At 39.4% G+C, this 23,433-nt stretch overlaps 1 protein-coding gene across 1 annotated transcript; it reads right to left on the bottom strand.

Annotated features, from left to right (window-relative positions):
- Positions 1 to 1,842: 1,842 nt before the first annotated feature.
- Positions 1,843 to 22,740, bottom strand: TMEM165 (transmembrane protein 165). The gene is made up of 6 exons (XM_054566750.1): positions 22,320 to 22,740; positions 14,352 to 14,577; positions 9,212 to 9,387; positions 8,485 to 8,664; positions 5,064 to 5,169; positions 1,843 to 4,350 (listed from the first exon to the last, which is right to left on the bottom strand). Exons 1-6 carry the CDS (start codon positions 22,521 to 22,523, stop codon positions 4,274 to 4,276), a joined length of 969 nt encoding a protein of 322 aa, XP_054422725.1. The 5' UTR covers positions 22,524 to 22,740; the 3' UTR covers positions 1,843 to 4,273.
- Between the last annotated feature and the right edge of the window lie 693 nt (positions 22,741 to 23,433).

Below are 23,433 nucleotides of genomic sequence, written 5' to 3'. Positions count from 1 at the left end.
AGAAAAAAGTATTTTTATTTTAATGACTCCTGTGGAAACACTGGGGATGAATTTTGTTGTAGTTATAATTCAGGATATTTAAAACAGTATTGAACAGCTCACAAGAAATTAAACATACGTGGATATTTAAAAATTAAAACTCCATGTGACTGTTTTGCATACTTCCCCTCCATGTTATAATTTAACACTACATTCCTTGTTTTTCTTAAATAAAATACTTTGCAGGTTGTTTTGAGTATTTAACATATTTTGTAAGCTGCCTGGGTTTTCCTAAGGAAATGTCCTTTAATGAAATAGGGTATAGTTTATGAAGAAATTGTTAAGTGAAATTCCATTACCACCACCAGCAAACACTGAGGTGCTGCATTAAGTGACAATCAAAATAGTGAGTATTTATGGAAGAATTTAGAAAGTGGTTTTAAAGAAGAAATTGCTTTGTAAGCAGTTCTCGGGGTTTCTTGAATAAAAATGGCTAAATGTATTTATTTATATTTTTGAATATCTTTGTGCTGTTTTCTTATCAAAGTGATTTCTTAGTGTCATGTATTTAATTTGTGGTTTCTTTTGTTTTGCCTTGCAATCTATTTCTTTAGAGAACTGGCTTTTCTTATATGGGGTACAGCCTCTGGCCCTCATGACAGTTCTTTACGGGCAGTCCAAATCCGTTGTTTCAGAACAGCAGCGGAGAGCCCCAGGCCAGATGCCTCCGCACTTCCCTCCTGTTCCAAACTCATTTAAAAAAAAACAAATAAAGGTAACTTCTTTCAAATTGTATAGCTCCAACCTTTTTCTAGTCTTACTTGCTGCCTTTTCCATTTTGGGGGCACTTTTTATATTACAGCCGAAGGCCAGTATGACAGAACCCATGGCACGCACACATTGCCTGTTTTGCCCTTTTGGGGAAATGTCTGTAAAATGGATCAGCATCTTCTAACAGCCCTTACTATCATATCCATATTAAAATCTACTTAAAGTCTTTAAGCATAGGTGGAACAATGTATACATACACAACTGCAAACTCTTCTACAAAGAAAGTTTGCTGTCTCTATGGTGTAATGGTGTTTGGTTCTATAAAAACAAAACACAACCTCCACACATAGCGCTGTTCAGAAAAGCTGTGTTGGACCATTTGAAGCCTAGGAATTGGAGGGCACTTCTTGCTGGTGGGCATTGGAACAGAGTTCTCTACTTCAGGTCTCCCAGGGTAGTTTCTGGGTCCCGAAGGTACAGGGCACACTAGCTTTTGGGATCCCTTAGAGAATGGTAATTAAAAGTAAGTTGGATTGAATGATGTAACATACATTTCTTAACTCTGAGGATTAAATTGAAGATGTGATGTTTTCAAATGTATGCTTTTAAATTTCTGAGGAAACAAACTGTGACATTGCTTTAAAAATGATATTCAAATGTTTTATAGTAAGTGTTCTCTAGTTGGCCTGTACTGGTACAAATTCACTGCTGGCCATGGTTGTGCCGGACTAGTGTTCAAATGTAGGAAAAACTACGTAATCTTCAGACTGATGTCTTATATAACTAGACAATCATCATCAAGCAAAAAAAAAAAAAGAAATGTCCTTTTACTTTTTCCGTATCTATGAACAGCTGTAATTTAGACCATTCTAGAATCGCTTTGGAAGCTGTTTCACTGTGGCATAAGCTGGGGAAGGACCTCTCTATGGCACCTGCCCATTCACTCTTTGTAAAGACTGAAGCCCAAAGATGAGTTAAATACAGTGCTGTATTGAAACCAGTTAGTGCAAAAAAACAAAAAAAGTTTTATCTTTGTAAATTTTTAATTGTTAACATCAGTTGGTAGCTGTAAAAACATACACCGAATTCTTTCTAATGTTCTGTGTTACATTGCTGTCCTTACTGCTTGGTTCTTGGTTTTAAATAAAATTCAGATGTAGCCTAACCTTACTTCTGAAAGGGTGGAGGTACAAGTGGCTAACTGATCTTGACAGATACCTCTTTTCCCTAAAGCAAACATTTAACGGAAATCGAAATAGATATACAAAAAAACAAGACTGACATTTTCCAGATATTGTCTTTAGCCCAAATCCTAAACTGCACTGAAGCACGAAGGGATAATGAATGGTTTCACCGGTGCTATCTTAGGTTCTCTGATTTTCATGAGCTATGTGTGGAAATAACAATATTGTATAAAATGTGGATCATTTTGTTATCTAATACTGCCATTTCAATTCGGTTTTAAAATTGGTTACACTTGTTTCTCAAAGCTACCCTTTAAGATGTAAAACTGTGTTACTAGTTTACCTTCACTCAGGCCTCTTGCTCTATGATCAATTTTCCAGGTTATGATGTGCACAGTTCTTTAAAACTACATGTACTATTATAATGCTCTTGCCCATATTCTTGTATTCAGAACCTAAAATTACAGTAGAAGAGCCAAGCAGTAGCATGTTTTTTTTGTAAATGTAAAAAAATTAGGTCCAGACTTTGTTTCCTTACTCAATCTTAAAAAATAAAAAATACCTCAGTGCTGTTTTCAATTATCACTTGCATTTCTCAAAAAAAATAACACCTGCTTATGTGGCACTTAACTTGTAAGAATTACATTATTTTGGATTTTAAGAGCATTAAATATTTTAAAATCACCACCAATGAAATTTTCCTTTTTCTTACTCAGCAATGGAGTCTACCCACATTAATGATTTTTACCTTGAAGCTTAGGTCTGAGCTACCAAATTCAATAGTTATGTCCTGTTACAAGATTGTGGTGCCTCAGAAAGCGATTATTTATTCACACATCAAGCTAGTCCTAGGACCAGGCTGCCTGCATTGCCAAATTTGGGCTATGGCGGTACAAGCCTCTTTCTAACAAGTTGTTACATCCTTCCTGTTCTTGGAAAAGAATGTAATCCCTTGCTTGTTCTGTTTGTAATAACCTAAGGCACTATTAAGGGTATCTTAACTGCGGAGAATGGTGGTGCAGTCTGGGGACTTACTGTGAGTATCTTTGAAGTGCTTTATATTAATTCATGGATTGTTTTCCTACCCTACAGTACACTGAAGGGAGTTGTCCACCTACCACAAAGTTTTGAAACACGGCTTTTTCATCAATATGTGCTACTGCTACCTCATAGAACTATGGGAGGGTTAAGTAAGAGTACTTTAGAAACTAGTATATAAATATTAATACTATTTTGATAAAATAGTTATGAACTTGCATAACAAAAAAGGGAAAACAAGTACTGGTCATACCACTTTTATTTACATTGTATCTGTTACATTGTTTATTCAATATAGAAAAAATATGAATACACTCATTGTATTCTTTAATTTGGTAATTCCATGTTGTCAAATATTGACTATTTTATATTGGGTTTCCTACCCAATTTAGAAATAATAATGGCCTGGCAAACAATTATATTATTGATATAACAGTACAGTTGTCCCTTGGTGTCTGAGGGGTTTTTGGTTCCAGGACCCTTCCCCCAACCCAAGGATGCTCAAGTCTCTTATAAAATGGTGGAGTATTTTCATATAACCTATTCACATCTACTTTAGATCATTTCTAGATTATAATACCTCATACAATATAAATGCTATGTAATAGTTATATACTATATTTAGGGAATAATGACCAGAGAAGTGTACATATTCAGTACGGACACAACCATCCATTGTAGGCCTAACTACAGCATATCCATCAGCAACAATATAGCATATTTTCCCATTATTTTCAATCTGTGGTTGGTAGCATCTGTGGATGTGGAACTTGTAGAAGAACTAATACATTTCTCTTGCTCTTTCTTTTAAACAACCTAATTTTGAAAAGACTTAGGATTGAACTAGTGCTTACTGTCTCAGAGAAATGCTTTAAAAGGTGGAAATTAATTCACTCTTCCCCCAGGAAAAGTTCTAATTTAAGCATATTAAAGCACCTCAGTGATCCAGGAAAAAATACATATATTCCTTCTAAAGGAGTCAGTGCTAAAAGAAAATCAGATTGTAGACCCCAGTGCACAAAGGTTCTGTATATATCCCTCAACCAAAAGCCAAAAAGAGTCCTCAAAACAGACCATATTAACATAATTATGCTGGGGAAAAGAAAAATCCACACTTAGACTGCAGGTTTCTTTTAAAAATCCATGTTGCAAATAGAATCAATGATTTTTTTTTTTTTTTTTGGACATAACTCATTACTACAAAATACAGTTATCTTCCATCACTTTTAGTTTCAATGTACACTATGTACATAAACACGAATTACCTATCTTAAACTAAATACAAATGAATAAAGAGCTTGTTAAAAACCAGAATCAGGACTTATAAATAGTGCAGAAAATGCAAACGCCAAAAATACGATGCCTCCTATGATTGTCACTGTAAGAAAAGAGAAAAAGAGTTACGTTAAGGCAAAATTCCTCTTTCAGGAAGCCATTATTCTTCCAACCTAGTAAATTAGCCTTGAAAACAAGTTGGAAATGCAAAGAACATTTAACATGGCTAACTTTGAATAGTAAGAATCAGTATCCTCCAGCACTGTTCTGAGAAATGACAGAATTTTATTAAATGGAGACAGTGCTGGCAAACAACAGAACTAGAACTCATCACAACCCAGTAATAAAAGCGTGCCCAACAACTTCTGGCTAGCAACGAGACATCGTTAGGCCCTACCAAGGACATGGGAAATTTTCAGCAGAATCAGTAAATATGGTCTCTCTGATTCCAAATCCTGTAAGACAGATTTTTAGGCCAAAAGGTGCTCATATTTCCCACATGATGATTGTTTTACTGACTTAAACCTACCCTGAATCCGGTAAGGCTTATAGGAGAACCTGTCTTTTACAACCTCCATTGAAGTGAAAAACAGCCTGTTTGCAACAGCAGAGGCAACAGAATGGACCTCTCTGAGATTAATCATTATAAAGACCAAGTCTACTTCAGAAGTGAATACTTAGGTAATTAAAACTGCCCCTTTCTAATCTCTCTCAGTGATTCCAAGAGTTAAAACACACAGGTTGGTTTGTTTGGTGGTGGGTTTTTTGGGGTTTTTTTTTTTTTTTTTTGGTAATTATAAAGGGAAAAAATCTTACCAGTTCGGACAGAGATTTTTTGTGCTATCATTCTTCCTCCAATTACAGCCAACCCAGTGCATAAGCAGTGGCCCACTGTTCCCCCCACGGCCACACCAAAGGGATCCTGGAAACAGAGAAAGATAACTACAAAGCACTGCAAATGGAGATCAACAACAATGCATACGATAGTTCTAAACATTCAGATGTACATTTATGAAACTTGTAATAATAGCTACTTGAAGGAATGTTTCAATTATCCCAGCACTAAAGATAAAAGCAGAAAAAACTCAATGAGCAAGATCAAAATAACCCTAACTCAACTTTTCAGCTTTATTAAACGTAACTCACAGGCAATAGTTAGCTCAGTGCTAAGGAGACTGAACCGAGGCTTCTCTTCCTTAGTATTTGATGTGGTGAGGAAACTTAAGTAATCCTAGTCTACAATATAGCCTGCCTGTACTTCCCAAGAACAGAGACCCTGCATCCCTCCTCCTCCACTGTGTCCTCAGGCATGACAGCCAAGTTTCTCCATTAAAATTCTCTGGATGAATTATGGTAATACCAATGTGATTAGAAAGGTAGGGAAGCAATGGAGAAAGGGTTTATTGGTGATGACAGGAGTTGAAGTGGAGAAAGTCAAGGGTCAGTTGAGTTCAGTGGTGAACGAGCTATGGGACTGAACAGAATAACCCCAGGAGAGAAGGCAAAGGAGGATGTTGACAACACAGTCATGAGGAAAGCAAGGCTGAAGGGGTGACAGAGGAAGAGGTGCTCAAAGGCGACTGACAAGGTGGCCAGCAGGCAGAGCCTCCCAAGATAACCACAGCAGGACCTGCTGATGGCTGCAATGAACCTGAAGCACTGGATCAGCATTACCAGCGAGACCAGAAACTGGTTCTCTGGGTTTAGTGGCAAGGAAGTGGAGCCACGCCCCCTGAGACTGAGGGAAAGGGAGGAAGAGTGGTATTTAGAAGAGAAGAAGGGGCAAAGCTTTTTTAGATGAGTAAAACTTCTGCATGTTAAAATGCTCATAACATTGGGTTGGGAAGAGGCAAAGATTTAAGCCATAAGTAGCGGGGAGAGGGCTGGGATTCAGCATGTGTGATGGGAAGGCCGCCACAGGGAGGCGTGGGATCGAGGCTGGCTGATCCCTGCTTCTCTCTGAAGCAGCAGGCGAGGCTGTTCACCCAGGAGCAGGCAGTGGATGTGCAGAAACTGGGGGAATGGAGACGGTTTAAAACATCCGTCGGGAGAAAATGGGAGAGGGACTGCATTTTCCAAACTGTAACTTCTAGATCCAGTAAAGCAGAAGATGCTTTCAGTCTATTTGAAAGTGATATTTGAAAAATGTCTGGATTAAATAAAATTAAATAGTTCCTTTATTACAGGATTTCTCAGTCTGTTATTTCTAATACTCATTCTTCAAAACAAAAACACCAGGATATATTATTTGACAAATATTAGTTGACCCCGAACCTTCTCAACTTTTAACATGACAAAGGACACTAGGATTCTGTGAAATTCAGTGTGGGAACACTAAATTATATTGGAACCAGAGATGAAGTTCAGACCACAATGTGTTCAACTAGACTGCATGGTTTTTTACAAGGAAGAAACGTTAAGGGATTAAAGACAGCTAACCATGTTCCTGCCCTTGAGGAGCTCATTATATATGCATGCCTGTGGTGCCAGCGGTGTGCAAGGTTACTAACGTCGAGGGCTCACTGCGCTGGGGACCCCATGTGCATTATCTTATTTCACAGAACAATCCACAAAATAGGCTGCAAGGAGGTGCTGCCATAATGTGGTCGCACAGCCAGAGACACTCAAGCTCGTTGAGCAGAGGCCACACTGCCACAGCAGGGCAACCCACACAGGGAATCCGGAGCCTTTCACAGGCGCCTTTTAGATGACTGTACTAAGAAAAATGCAGTAATTTTGTCATCTTTTTAGTGCACCACGGCAGGACTACCGCCACCACAACAAAATGGCCTCTTTCTTTCAAGTCCCAATTCTGGGAATCTGAAAGCCAAAAAAAAAAAAGAAAGGCTAGAAATCTAGACAATTATAGGACAAAGCCATTAAAGTTGACATTTTAAAGTTTGTTTTAAAATATGGGAATAAAATGAAAAACCAGATTCCATCCTTTTTTTTTCAAAATACAGCATTTTTGAAGCTTCTCTGACAAAACAGCCCTGCCCCAACTATCTTAGTCCTGCCCTTCAACTCTTTCTTATTTTAAACTGCAGGTCTTTGTTAAGGAACCTGTTCTTTTATATTTCCTAGGAGTTAAAAACAAATTCAGATCAAGGTTATCTAAATCCTACCATCAGATAACAACAGTGTAATTTAAGAGATATAAAAACATAAATAATAAGATCAAGAAAAGCCTGAAAAATGGCAGGAGCAGCGTTCTGAAAATCCCACAAAAGCATCTCCCCAGCTAACCTCAATTAACTCTCTGTGAACATGAACAGACCCCTCGTGTAAAACTTAACTATTGTCCTCAAAAGAAAGATTTAAAAATTTTTAAATGGGTATCTTTTAGGTAAGCAGCATTTGAAAACTATGACAATATATAGCAGAAAAGGCCAGAAGACAGCATTGGCTCTAGTCCTTGTCGCTGCTACCCACCAGCGTATGCCCTCAGTAAGTCACCCCTTTTCTCTGGCCTCAGGTTCCCTATCAGTAGAGCAAAGGCTAGAACAAGATGACCTGACGTCTCTTCTGGCTTACCATCCTAGGACCTTTATTTTGGGGCTAACTGAAATTCTCTAAGTCATCTTTGCAACACTCTTAATTTTTTTCTTTAACACAAAGAGCAGAAGAACCCAAATGTACCCACTTGTTTGGTTTTAGATATTTAATGCCAAATTGGCCTTCATTTATTTATATCAGCTAATATGTGTACTCTCAGATAGTATACACAGCAAAATTCTGAGGAAAGAAAGAAATCCAAGCCAAGACAACTACCACAGCATCATTCTGGCAACACTGAAGAAGATTCAGCCAGAGTCAAAAGAGAGCAATTAAGTTTGCACACAAGAATACCATCTGTCTGACTGTAGAAAGTGGGAGATGGTTAATTTTAGTATTTTTTTAAATTGGTTTTGGTGAGAGAGGGAGAAAGAAACATCAGTTTGTTGTTTCATTTATGCATTCACTGGTTGATTCTTTTATGTGTCCTGACCCAGGACAGAACCTACACAGAAGCTACAACCTTGGTGTATCGGGACCACATTCTAACCGCCTGAACTACCCAGCCAGGTCCAATAAGCTCAATTTTAAAGAGCAGCGAGATTACTAGCCAAGTTAAAATAGTCTAGCCTATGAAATGATCCCTTGGCTTACTGTGACTCTGTCCAGTGTCCTGTGGAGCAAAGTCACTGGTTATGCTCAGTTTTCATAGGAAAGCAGTCATGTCTCAACTACCACTCACCTCTCTAGCTGCCAAAACAATCGTAGTCAGTTGAGAGCGATCACCCCACTCTGCTAAGAATGTTAATGTAAGAGCTTGAACAAAGATGGGTGAAATAAAATGCAGCCACTTTTTCTGAGGTATAGTGCTTGTAGCCGTTTCAACATCTCCTGGTCCATTTAAGAGTTTCGTTCGCTGAAACTAAGTTAAAAACAAATGACATTAACCCCAGGAAGCTAACAAAAGTGCACAAAATGACAATCTTTTTTTAAAAAACTGTTTAAATTCTATGGAATATGCTCCAACACTCTAAACTTATGTGACCCCAAACTTACCTTTTGAACCACCGTCTCACATAGCAATAAATACTATATTCTCAATTTTTCCACTCCTCCCCAACAAATCAAATGGTATTTATTGATCATTTGCTAGCCTAGATACTGTGGGGGGAAAATGCAAAATTATAAACTACAGTTCCTAATTTTCAGAAGATTATCATCAATCTATTAAGGAACCTGAGTACACGTTTAGTATTCATCCCCACATCCTCTTTCCCACATTTCACACTAACCTGGACAGAGTCATATCACACAGCCAGATTTAAGAATGAAACTGAGCAAAATACGCTACCTTCCTGTATCCCACACACATCACACAGCCATGGATGACCACTGAAAAGCCTCTGGACAGTGTTCATTCATAGCTGAGTGCCTTTCTGGTCCCGATATTTAACAGTGCTATGACTTACTTCTTCATCTTTTTTCTTTAATTCTGCTTGAACTTCTTCCAGTTCCTCTTGACCTTCATCTGGACTCATCTTTAAACCTTCCCGAAGCATTCGAATGCCAAAAATGGCAAATAACGCAGTTGAAACATAGTAGGTATACACCCTGGGGATGACTGTGGTGGCGTAGCCAAACAAAACTGGAAGAAATGCAACAAAATATCTGGTTAATTAGCAAGGTTCACAACCAAAGAACAGTTAACCTTCAAAAAATCATAATTTACTACTGTTTTAAAAGAATGGTTCACATTAGAAGCTAATCTAATACATAATAACCTTAAATAATGCCACTTTTTTCCCTTCACCTATACTGAACCCTTAGGTCTAGCCAATGACCTCAGATAGCTTATCAAAAAATCAATGGTCCAGCTGAAGATGGCAAGTGTTCCACAGGGACCTCCACAGGGAGCTCTTTTCCAGCTAAGAGGAGTTTAGTACTTTAGGTAAAAGGGTAACTCTAATGCCCTCTAAAGGTCCCCAAATTTTATAACCTGGAAGCTACACGACCTTCCCATGTCACTATTTCTTCTTCACAAATCTTTAAATTACAAACTTATGCAGTGAAGAACCGTAACAAGATTCTCATATGGCATGATTTAAAATAAAGTCTGCACCTTCATAACTATTTAAAATAAATCTTGTGAAAGAAAATGAATTCCTTATATGTATATTAAAAATAACATTTACAACAAACTTAAACTTACCCAGTACCATTCTTTTCCACTGTTAAGAGGACAATTATGTGAGTTATACAAAAAACTACACTTAGAACTACACCAAGAACCCAAATCCTAACTGATATACATTTATATTAGTAATGTCAGTTTGGTAATTAAAATTTACCAACTGTGGAAGGGCCAGAGGATATTTCCATATATATAAAATAAATGTACTAACTTTACTTCACCAGCTCTTTTATAAAACAGGTACAATACTTAACAAATCTGCCTGAACATCCAAGTATACAACGGCAGAGGCAAACTAGTCCCTATTTCATTATATTACAGAATTGAAAATTAAATCATGTTTAGAAATGTACCAAACCCATGCATTTGTGCACATCTATATTTGAATTATATGTATGTGTATGTGCACACACAATACATACATATATTTTCTAGCTCTGTCCACTGAAAGGCCAAGAAGCAAGACACCTCAGTAACAATGAGTCAATTTTGCACCCAGATCTTTTTTTTTTTTTTTTACCTCTCCCCTCACGTGGCATTTCACCCCTGGGTGTGCCTTCTGTGCAGCTCTGCCTCACTTCCACCCCATAAACGGTGACTTTGAGGCAGGTCACTGAAGTCATGGCCACTTCAGAGTTGACAGAGAAAGGGAAAGGAGTGAGTTAGGCCCACCCCAGTCAAAGGCTTCACAGGACACCTGTCACAGCCAGGCGTTTGGCTGTGGTTCTGCGGCTTCACTGTCGGGCTGGAAGCCAGCGGGCTGTTGACGTGCTCTGCTAGCTGCAGATCGTGGGGGTACGTGGTCTTCTGAGAATTCAAAACCAATGATAAAGTCGAATAAACGTCAATCTGCTTTTTACTGCCTCATGTGCTGGCAAGTTTAAACAATGTCAGTGACAAAAATGCTCCTCCCTTCTGGGGCAGGCCCCTCTCCCCATCGCTGGATCCGCCACTGCTGGACAGCCACCTCAAGATCTCACCAGAGCTGAGCCGGCAGACAAGGTTTCGGTCCTAGCCCCGCTACCCCCAGATCTTGGTTCCTAATACCATTCCCACTAAAAGGCTTCCCATAGAAATGGTTAATTCCAGGACTGGGCAGAGAAGGTACAAGCAAAGCTGCACTACCTTGTCATACTAGAAAGTAAGGAGAACAAAAACAATGGGGGCATGTCACAATGACACAGGAGCCAGCCTGGAGGGGTCTCAGCTACCAAACAGGGGCAATTTAAGCAACAATATAGTGAAGTAGTTAATTATAAACCACTGAAAACACAAACTCATGAGTTTATACTGAAATTAGGCAAACCAATGGGAGACGAAGAGATTTTTCTTAAGAGTAGTGTGCCAGGCTTCCTGGTAAGTACGAATGGGGTACTGGAGTTAGAAAACCATTTTGTAAGCATCAAAGGAAAATTTAAATCATGTAAGTCATCAATTGATGTTAAACTATGGGGAACAGGGTATTTGCATTGTCTTAAACTGTTTCCCTGAAGACTGCATATTAGTTGCAAAGGAAGAAAAAAAGAAAACTGGGTGAATAAATCATATGAGGGCCTGATACAATGTGCCTACAGGGACAAATGTCAGCTATGCAGAGTTCTAGTCAAGAATTCATAATCTCAATCTAATCACCAGGAAACATCAAACACAAAATGAGGAACAGCCCATTATAAGAGTAGGTGCTGTACTCTTTTTGAAGGGTTTTTTTTTTTTTTTAGATTTTATTTATTTATTTCTAAAATGGGGGTGGGAGGGAAATGCTATTGTGTGGTTGCCTCTTGCGCACCCCCAACTGGGGACCTGGCCCACAACCCAGGCATGTGCCCTGACTGGGAATCGTACCAGTGACCTTTGGGTTCACAGGCTGGTGCTCAATCCACTGAGCCACACCAGCCTGGGCAGGGCTGTATTCTTTTTAAAATGTGAATATCCTAAAGCACATAAGAAAAGGCATGTAAACACTTCAGATTAAAATACCAGGAAGTACTAAATGTAATTAATACATGACCTAGACAAGATCCTGCTATAGAGAATAGTAAGTCAACTGACAAAATTAAAATGTGGGTGATAGATTATAGTAATGTATCAATTTGTATATAAATATACATATTAAATTATGCAGATATTGCCCTGGCCAAGTAGCTCAGCTGGTTAGAGTGCTACCCTGATACACCAAGGTTGCGGGTTTGATCCCCAGCCAGGATACATACAAGAATCAACCAGTCAATACATAAATAAGTGAAACAACAAATTGATGTCTCTCTTTCCCTCCCTTCCTCTCTCTAAAAATCAATAAATAAAAATTAAAACAATTATGTAGATGTACAATATACATCCATAAGATATATAAATTGTATGTGTATATACACATATCTATATATAATGTGTATACATATACATAATTTTATTTAGATATAGCTAAATGCATAGGTAAGTCACAAATGCTAAAGCAAATGGGGTAAAATGTTAACACGTAAATCTGAGTGAGTTATATAATTGTTCTTTGTACTATTTACTATAAAGTTTTTGCAACTTTATAAACTTAATATATTTTCCAAAAAGAAATTTAAAATTTTTTTAGTGAAATGTAGCATAACTTTTAAAATCTACTATACTTAATTTTCTTTTTACCTTTAGGTAATCTTTAAAAAAAAACAAACAAACTTGAGTTAGTACTTACCCTTATAATCCCATCTTTTCTGCCCTGACATCTCCAGAGGCAGTAAAAAAACTACTTGGGATTCTAACCTTGTTGTTCTTCCCTAGTTACTTAAAGAAAGAGTTATCTCCTCTTTCTTTGGAAATCTTCCTTCTGACACTCAAGCATTTTTTCTCTGGGAACAATGAGAGGTCATTTCCCTTTAAGCAAGTGCTTTGCATCAAGTCAAAACGGAGCTACAAATACAGGATCCTTCTCTATTGGCATGTGGAAGTTTCAAGAAAAGTATCTGAAGTGAAGATACAAATTTGGGAATCACTAACTTACAGGTAATTGATTAAACTGAGAACACTCAGCATGAGAATGTTAATGTGAGAGGGAAAAAAAATGGGCAGAGAATAAAACTGCAGAATATCAATATTTATGGTACAAAAAATTTTTCAGGGAGAAAAAATATAACTAGACGCACATGGCGTTATAGAAATCAGGAGAATAAAAAATTGGGATGTCCATGAATGCCGTCTGAGGAGCTCTCTAACATGAAAACTGGACTCTAATGAGGAAAGCTGATCATCGAAGCCTTTAAAACAGTGCTGGAAGCAGAAATCAGACCGCTAGTGGATAAGAAGTGAAATGGGAGGAAGGCCTTGAGCAGGGGGAATAGCAGCAGTAAAACTGAAGTAGGTTGGATTGTCATCCCTGCTGTCAGGTGGCACAGAGAAGCTAGGTGAGTGAGGGGCAGAGCTTGGACACAACCCCAGGCAACCCGCCTCTCACTCTTAGCCCTCTGAAGAAGTATAGGGACAAGTGATGCAGGTGACCAGTCTACAAACTCCATACACAGCACCTTCTCCATTCGCTGCACAAATCTTTTTATGCATTTCAGTTGTGGTTTTACTTTTCTTGAAATAATGAAGTGTAATATATATGCTGAAAATGTTGTGTATTTTTTCCATCTTCAATATTAAAATGGCTATACAAAAATTCACCAATTTTAATGTTTTTTAAAAAAGACACGCTGAAGGCCCTGGCTGGGTAGCTCCGTTGGTTAGAGCATTGTCCCAATACACCAAAAATGCACACTGATGTGACAGCTGTCACCATACAATGTGACAATTTATTTTGAATGAAGTTCAAAACAACTAAATGCACTAGAGCCATCCTATGGGGGAAAAAACAAACAAACAAAAAAACACATACACGAATTTTTTTGGCCCACCCAATATAATGGGCAAGAATAGGTTAATAGAACACAATAAACCAAAAGTGACTCCTCAGGTGCTGATTATCATATGTCCTTCAACAGAATATGCAATTCTCTGTAGTTGAGTCCTACTTCTAAGATACCAGACATAAATAATCTTTACCGGGACAAACAAAACAAAACAAAACCAAAACACTACAAAAAAATAGGCAGGGGAAAGTGGTGGGGGGGTAGGTGGAGACAAATGTATTTGAAAATATAAATAAATAATTTTTAAAAAACCGAAACAAAAACAAAAACCAAGAGTACATAGCAAAAGCAAGGATTTCAAACCAGTGAATGAGGAGTATGTACCTTGACTGAATAGCTGAACACTTTATTTTTATTTTTAAAATGCAACATAGTTTTTAGGAATTTATGTACTGAAACCATTTTCTGTTTACAAAACTATGAAACATAAACTAAATTCTAACATAATTAGTGGAATGATTCAGTGACTTAATGCCAAACACCATGCTTTCTTGCCTTAGTCCAATAATCGAAAAGCACACTTACCTGATAAGCACGTCATTAGGCCCAAGGCAAGCATAGCACCAGCTAACACTGTCAAACGGTTATAGCGCATTGCCATAATGGCTGCTATAAAAAATGTCTTGTCACCCAGTTCAGATACAATGATAACTGATATGGCAGCGACAAATGCATGGATAAATCCCAAATTAGTTTGCGTAGCTGGATCTTCTTTATTAGTATCAACTGGGACAGCTGGTGTGAGTCCTTTCTGAAATAAAAAATATATATACATCAGCTACTTTTTTGAAAGTCATTTAAAATTCTTTTATTTTGTATGTGAACTAAGATTGTTTTTCTGTCATCACTGGACTGACTGACATCATTCTGAAAGCCATGAATGATGACAGAAACCTCCGATGGACGGCTGCTACAATGCCGATCCAAGTGCAATTCCACAAAACAATTTTTAAAGAACAGTGTATGCCAACTATATCCACACATTAAAATGACCTTAGTTTCTAAAAATCTGTGAGTTGAGATCAAGTTCTTCCTTTTTTTATATGTAACTTGTGTGAAAGATGAAGGTATGTTTACCAAACATTCAAATAACAGGAAGCTGAGATATGTTTCATTAATACTTTAGAGGGCAAAGTAAGATTCAGAGAGCTCAACAGGCAGGAGCAAGAGTTGGCTTTAGCTAAGATGAGGTCTAATATAGCTGGATATATGGGTGGTCCTACACTAAAGTCTAAAAATATCTTAAGGGATCATATGGTCTGATTAAAAAAAAAAAATGTCAAACCAGAGTTTTGGGTTGGCATTAAGGCCATTTTAAGCTGAAAATGTGACAAAGCTCTAAAAGGGCAACAAGCACTTTAAAGAATCAGCAACACATCCATCATTCTATGCTGTTCATTCTTTACCCAAAGTTCTGTACTGGTTCTTAGGCACCACATTTTATGAACACCAATGGCAGGCATCCTTCTCAGGATTAGAACAACTAATCCTAAAATTTATATGGAACCACAAAAGACCCCAAGTAGCCAAGAAAATCTTAAGAACAAAGTGGGGCTCATGCTCTTTGATGTCAAACTATGCTATAAAGCGACAATCATCAAAACTATATGGTACTGGCATAAAATACAGACACATCAATAGCATTGACTGGCGAACCCAGAAATATAGCCTTGGTTTTACAGTCAATTCTTCTATAACAAAGGAGGCAATAATATACAATGGTGGTAAAGATAGTCTCTTTAGTAAGTGGTGCTGGGAAAACTGGACAGATATAAGCAAAAAAATTAAATTGGGCCATTTTCTTATATCATATACAATAATAAACTCAAAATGGATTAAAGACTTAAAAGACTTCTAGTAAAACTACTAGAAGAAAACAGGCAGTAAACTGCTATCTGTCATAGCAATATCTTTTTGGATATGTCTCCTTGGGAAAACACAACAAAAGAAAAAGTAAACACATGGGACTACATTAAACTAAGAAGTTGTTCACAGCAAAGGAAACCATAGACAAAATGAAAAGACAACCTATTAAATGGGAAAGATATTTACAAATGTTACATCTGATAAGGACATAATATCTAAAATATATAAGGAATTCATACAACTTAACACCAAAGAAACAAACTATTTTTAAAATGGGCAACCCTGGGCGGAGTGGCTAAGTGGCTGGAGCATCCTCCTGTAACAGAAGGGTTGAGGGTTTGATTACTGGTAGGGACACTTGCCTGGGTTGTGGGTTCATCCCCAGTCCAGGCACAGGTGCATGTGACCTCAGGTCTGGAGGCCTATGATCCCTGGTCTGGGTGTGTACAAAGGCAACCAAACGATGCTTCCTTCGCATTGGTGTCTCTCTCCCCCTCTCCCCCTTCCTCTCTCTAAAAAAGCAAATGAAAATGCCCGCAGGTGAAGATTTAAAAAAAAAAGGAGCAGAGGACCTTAAGAGACATTCCTCCAAAGGGGACATACAGACGGCCGACAGAGATATGAAAAAGTGTTCAACATCACTAATCATCAGGGCACTGCAAATCAAAATCACAAAGATAACACCTCACACCTATCAGAATGGCTGTCATCAGTAAATCAACAAAACGTGTTGGCGAGGATGCGGAGAAAAGGGAACCCTCATGCACTGTTGGTCAGATTGCAAATTAGTGCCACGACAATGGAAGAGTATGGAGATTCCTCAAAAAATTAAACATAGAACTGCTATATAATCCAGCAATTCCTCTTCTGGGTATTTATCCAAAGAAAACAAAAACACTACTTTGAAGAGATATAAGCACCCCTGTGTTCACTGCAGTATAATCAGTAAGAGCCAAGATATGAAAGCAACCTAGATATCTATCAACAGATGAATGGATAAAGGAGATACGGTTTATGCACCCCCATGCACACAGACACAGGAATATTATTCAGCAATATAAAAGAATGAATTCTTGTCATTTGTGACAACATGGATGAAACTTGGTATTATGCTAAATGAAATAAGTCAAAAGATAAGTACAGTATGATTTCACTTAATTGTGGAATCTAAAAAAAACACAAGTGAATAAACAAAACAAAACAGAACATAGGTCCCATAGATTGAGATCAAGCTGATGAATGCCAAAGGGAGGAGGGAATGAGAGAGAGAGAGAAAGAGAGAGAGGAGAGAGAGAGAGAGAGAACGAACACCAGTTCCTGGTAGGCTGTAAATGTCTTCGGGTAGGTCCAACCAGAAAGTAAGTGCTCTGTACTTATTCACTACCCAGAAGTATAGAGGAGTTAATAACTGCGGGGCAATCTCTGACCAATGAGGGAACTCTGTTCTGAGGTTCATTGCATATGGCTCTTTCAAAGTCTCAGCAGAGTTCAGTGCTAGTCACTCATGCAGTGGCTAACTTAAAATGCATTGGGGTATAGCCATTTACCTCCTTCCCTGGACTGACAATTTAAAAACAACACTAAGGTGTTCTGAGAATAGGCAGTAAACCATCAGATGAATGGCTAGGGTAACAAAGGAAAAACGGGCCCAGGATGAAAATTCTGTACGGTTATAGCCCAGCTTAGAGGCATGTGAGAAGCCTTTAGATTACAAGTTTTTGAGTAGAATGTAAAAACATGATTAAGGCACTGTGACTAATACATCACAGCTAAAAATATAGAACACCAGTGACAGAACCAACTAATTAGGAAGTCAGTTGCATAAGACTAATTTTGATAATACAGAAGGAAAAAAATTATTTTCATGATAGAAAGGAAAATCAACAGAACTTTAGAAAGGGAACAATCAAAGATGATGGTTAAGGTTTTCCATCTGGTTGACTAAGAGAAATACTAGTATTCCTACAAGGCATATGGGAAAGAGGAATAAAAATAAGGGGTCTGATTTCAGACCTGTTCGATTTGTGGTGATAAAGCAATATTTCAAATAAAGGTGTCCAAGAGGACAGACAAAGGGAACCCATGAGTTTAGGCCAGCACAGCCTCAAGGTATGTATTTGGTTGGGGGCAGCCTCCATTTATCAGCTAGAGCTTTGCAAATAGATGGAATTTCCAAGGGAAAAGGCAGAGGTTAAGTTGAAAAACAGGAGCCTTAGGGAATGTCTATATTTAGGGAAGAGGGTGGAGGGGGAGGGAGAGAAAACAAAAACTGTCTTAGATATTTAGAAAGCCAGGCAACAGAACAGGACAGATGGCCAAGATGGGGCAAACACCATTTCACTGAGCTAAATTAGATGCCTGGTATTTTCATATACGCTGTTTTGTTTGATACCCAAAAACCTTAAGAGCTGTTAACACAGGAGGAGAAACTGAAGGCCAAAAGCGTTAAATAATTTTCCCCAAGTTAACACAGCAAAGATGGGGTCCAATCTTCAGAAAGTGGAGAAGTAGCAGTATCAAATGAGAACTGAAAAAAGAGCCCTGGATTTAGCAATTAGGCATGTTACAAGCATCCGTCAAAGATGAAATTTCAATGAAAAGAAAGGGGCTCACGCCAGATAATGGAAGACTGAAGCAAAGGGAAAAAGCAGTCAATTTCCTACATAGAAGTTTGGTTTATAAAACTGACGAACAGAAATCACAGGCACACCTCAAAGATGTCGCGGGTACAGTTCCAAACTACCACCATAAAGTGAGCCTCGCACTCTTTCTGCTGGAGGAGGGTCTTGCCTTGAATTTGTAAAGAATACAGTGCCTATGAAGCGCAATGGCCTTCTTTTTTCTTTCCCCAAATAGGAAAGAACCTGTGGGCGCGTGGAAGCAGATCAAAAGAAACCGATGAAAAGGAGAGAATAAAGATATTGAGGAAGATACTGGAGGTCAGACAATAGGCAAATAGACACAGAGAAGAATGGAAAGGATTGTAGTTTTGTCCAGTGTCTGAAAAAAGGCAGAAAGTACGGGCAGAGAAGCAAATATTTAGATGTGTACAAGAGGGTCAGATGCGGTGACTCTAATTTCAACTTTGGTATTCCACTGTTCAATTACAGTGTAATGAAATAGTGAGTAATGAAACACAGTGTGTCCTTTGGTACAAACACTATCCCATTATTTTCATTTGAGTCTGAAACCCAAATTATTTACATCTAGAAAACAGTCAGCAACTTATTTAAAAAAAAAAAAACAACCCAACTTGCTGAATAACTCTTTACTCAAATGTAAAATCAGTTCCAAACTGAACTGTAAAAATAAAAATGTAAGTTTATTTAGAAAGTATTCTTACATAATTTCATGATCTTCAAGAAAAATGACAGTCAACAATGAAAAAATAATTACTATTATAGTTGTAGAGTTCAAACAAACATGTTTAACTACTGAAATTGTTATACACCTGCCTCAGAGCCTCTATCTACACACGATGAAACTGAGGAAGAGGAAGATGCTTCCTTTTGGAAAAAAAGCCTACGGCCTGCTGCCAAGACAAGACCGATGTCCCTGCAAAAAAACAAAGTCGCTCAACAAAAGTTATCACATAAGAGGAGGGATTATTTGAAGAGTGAGAAGGAAATGCTTACAATTGGCTTCAATCTGTCTCCCTGCCATTATTTTATAATATAAAGTCAGAAAAACCTTTCTCGGAAGTTGGAAAATGTGCACAAAAAATACGTGTTCAACTTAAACAGTGACACCATGGATAAATCTGGTTTTGAAAGATTGCATTACAATAAAAAATAAAATTACATGTTATAAATTTTCACTATTGTTTTCTTCTATGGATGGTTTAGTCTGTTTTTTAAATATTTTACTTGTTTCTTGTTCATTTATATTAGAATAATATATATTTAACAAACACATTTTGATTTTAATGAATGTTTAACAATTTCATGAATGCTGTTTTTAATGGATTTATAAATTTTGACATTTGAAAGGTATTCAATGCTTCACTGATTTTGTTTTAATGAACTGCTTTGGTGGTAGCATACCAAACAACAGATTCGGTAACAATGCTCACTTCATTCTGACACAACAATCCTGAGCAAGGGGGGAGTCCTCGCACCGCAGGGCCTCAACCTTCGCTATAAAGAGGCTAGAACTGGGAGACTGCACTGGATGGAGCAGGACTGCAACTAACTGAAAATGAACAAAAGTTTTAACATGTTGTGTGGAAGGCCTTCTCACAGTTAAAAGATAATGAATAAAAGAAATGCCAAGAAACAGTAAACACTGAGAATCTGTACTGGGTCACGTAGTAGGCTTTGTGGCCTTCCCAACAGCATTATTTAACCAGAAAAGTTCTTTGGACTTCTATAATATGCAGCAAATTAGAAATTACCCTTATTAAATCTATCTGACCTCCCTCAACTAAAAGGACTTAATGCTTCTTGCATTACATACTCAGCCCAGGGAAGGAGTAAGAAAAAACTGAGTATGTCACTAGAAGCATAAATGAAAGAATCCAAATGATTAACACTACTTTTTTCCATGAGTTTGTAAACTGAGGTTTAATAACTGTTAAGTTCCGAATGAATTCCCCCACCATTTTTTTTATGTGATGATAGAGAAGAAAACATACCCAATATAGAAAACTGTCTGAAATTCAGTTATCTGCTTCAAAGCACCCTGTAAGATATAACTACATTTTAATAATATTTTATATTTGAATATCTATCAATAAAGGAGAAATTTTTCCCCCTCCATTTTCAGAAATCTACTCTCACATAGTGGTATGGAAAGAGTAAGTTTAAATATTTTCCCCTTTTAAAAAAATGTCTTCCAACATGCTGTAGTACTGTTAAGTAGAGAAAACCAGTTGAACCATATCAAAAAAATTACATGAAAATACAATGAAAACAATTGGATTCTATTACAATATAGAAATTAGAATAAATTCCTATCAAAAAAGAACCATTATAAATATATCAAAATATTACAAAAATCATTATATTGTGCCTGCCCTTTCCCTCCACTTCCCCAATTTTAAAGACAAAAATCCTTAAAACCACTTAATTATGGCCACTAGATACTGCTGACTTTATTTTACATGGCTAGATTTTTTTTTGTAGCTGTCGAAAGGGTATCATTCATAGCCATACCTACCACTATTTGTGTCTCAAAAATCACTATGACTAAAACTTTAATGAAAGGCCTGACAAGTTATTCAAAATGTCTCTCCCTCACTCACAAAGTTACTTAACCCAAAATATTTACTGTTCCAGGGGGGAAAACTCCCAATGAGTTAAATGACAGGAGGCTAAATGATAAACTCTGACTGAGAATAAATGTCGTGAATCAGCACTTCAGTTCAATTTCAGGGCTGGAAATGGCAAGCAGGGCCAGCTAAGCCCAGGAGTGACAAGCAAGAGAGAAATCCCTTTTAACCAGGTAGGTAAGTCTTCCCAAAGAGAAGCTATCTGCTGCTTCCTGGAAGGTGGAAACGTTCTGACCAGTGGGCTTCCAGCCCACTGAAGCCTTCAGAGGAGACCTTTTGTTGGAGACACTAGCCACGGAGCACATGGCAAGGTCTTCCGCTTGAGTACAGGACTTGAGCAAGGGGGGGTGACTAAAAAGCCTGCGGGGTTGACTGGAACCCGATAAGGAAGAAAACTGAACATCTTGCTTAAGAGGCTGGACTGAAATCAGTAGGCAGGGGTAACTCTGCGAAGATTTCTAAGAAGTACAACGGCAATCAAAGTATAAGAAGATTCAGTGGGTGGAGACAGGCTGCACACAGCCTGGGATGAACGTGGAGGGGGAGGGGGCTTTGGGCGCCAAGCCGTCCTCTACTTGGACCGAGGGCCTGAATCCAGGAGTTCAAGTCGGAAATGAGGAGAAAGCCCAGGGCTGGTAGATTGAAATTTAAAAACGCTGCTGAAATTTTAATACTAGTGACGAAGTGGTTCTAATAACATAAATTAAGATATTAATCCATATCTACGTAGGGAAAGGAAAGGACAATTCTGGTGTGCTTTAAACTGAGTTTTGGCATCCCGCACCGCTGCAGCGCTCTGTGCCGCAGCCAGAGACTGATTACTCCTCAGCGTCCCTAAGGGCTACTTCCTTACAAGCAAGAACACGTTTTTAAAAAGTGAGAGTCACGCTTCAAAATCCAAGTACATTTGGGGGTGGGGGGGGAGGGGAACCACAATCCACAAGTCGTGCAAAGCTGAATTTGAGTGATCAGCTCGGGATAAGCTGTTTCGACAACGAAAATAGTACATAAAGGCTCCTGGCTGCCCTCTGTTAAACTTCTACTTGAGATGAGTATTTCCAGCTCTACAGAATACATCTGATTAACACGACTGCCATTCCTCAGCAGCATCTCCGTCCTCCCCGAACTAAATAAAGGATTACAGTGGGCTACCTGCTTGGGCTCCCTGTCTCTTCCCCAAAAGGAGCTGGGCGAGGCCAGGCCTGACCGGTAAGAGCGCCCTCCGCGGCCTTCCACCCGCCGGTGCAAGGCCAGGTTCCCCTCCCCCCTCTCGCAGCCCGCTGCCGAGGGCGGCGCTCCTGGCAGCCGCGCGCCTGGTACCCGGAGCCGCCCCGCCTGCTCCGGCCCTTCCGGCTCACCTCGGCCCGAGCCGGCTCGGGGCCCTGCGCGGCCACCGGCTGCAGCTGCAGCTGCTGAGCAGGCGCCTGCGGTTCCTTGTTCCGGTGGCTGAGGTCTTCATTGGGGACAGCCCGGACCTTGGCTGCGGTCCACAGTAGCGGAAGCAGCAGGACCAGGAGCAGCCGGGGCGCAGATGCGCGGCCGCTCCCCCGGGCCACCGCCATCCGGCCCACCGAGACAGCCACTGCAGGAGGAAGTGCAGGAGATGGGCAGCCTCGACCCTGAGCCGCCCCTCAGGCCTCGCCGCCGCCTAGTGACGAGTCAGCACCATGCGGGAAGGGGCAGTGGTGGGGTGAGGCTTCCGGCAGGGCGGTGTCCGGGGCCGCTGGCTGGTCTGTCCCTCTCCCTCGAGGGCCACAGGACTCTGCCAACAGTCTCTCCAGCCCCAGCCCGGATTCCCCCAGACCCCGCCCCTGCCTGTGACAGCCTCCTATTGGCCCAGCGTCCTCCTCGGCGTCTTGACGTCCTCGGGCAGGCTGAGGTGCGGCTCGCGCGCTCTTCCCATTGGACCCGGCGCTCCCGGCAGGTACAGAGGCCACGTTACCTTTTTCGGCTCGCATCTTCCTCACGCCCCACCTGGGCCATCTTCCTCCGATCTGCCCGCCGACCCAAAACTGCACGGCTCGTTACTTCTCCCTTCTCAGTTTTCTGCCCTAAATCTAGGTCGGACTTTTCTTTCCTTTAACCATCCCGAGATGTCAAATTTGTTTCAGCGCCCTGGTTACGTGGCACTCACTGCAAGCACCGCCACACTTAGCGCGGTTCCGCACTCCTTCACCGATTCCCCCTGTGGGCTCTCGACGTGGGGTCTACTAAGGACAAGGTTTTTAGAGGGTCAAGATGCGATTATTTAAAACAAACCTCTGAAATAGGACTTGGGAAGTAACAGACGAAATTTTTCAAGTCTTATTTTACCATAGGTACTATTTGTTTGCCAATAGTCACCCCCAGACAAAACAAAACAACAACAACAAACATGTAACATTGCCCTTGTCCTGCAAAGCCTCTCCGTTTTGGATGTTTTGTGTTGTACCTATTTTAGAATGGCCTCCTAAAATGTTTGGCGTTTGAAAG

This window comes from Pteronotus mesoamericanus, unplaced genomic scaffold (genome assembly GCF_021234165.1).
Source record: "Pteronotus mesoamericanus isolate MK-2021 breed Mesoamerican mustached bat unplaced genomic scaffold, CSHL_Meso_final contig_180, whole genome shotgun sequence".
NCBI lineage: Eukaryota > Metazoa > Chordata > Mammalia > Chiroptera > Mormoopidae > Pteronotus > Pteronotus mesoamericanus.
The sequence above is the reverse complement of the archived record's forward strand: the minus strand, read 5'-3'. Positions and strand labels throughout refer to the sequence as shown.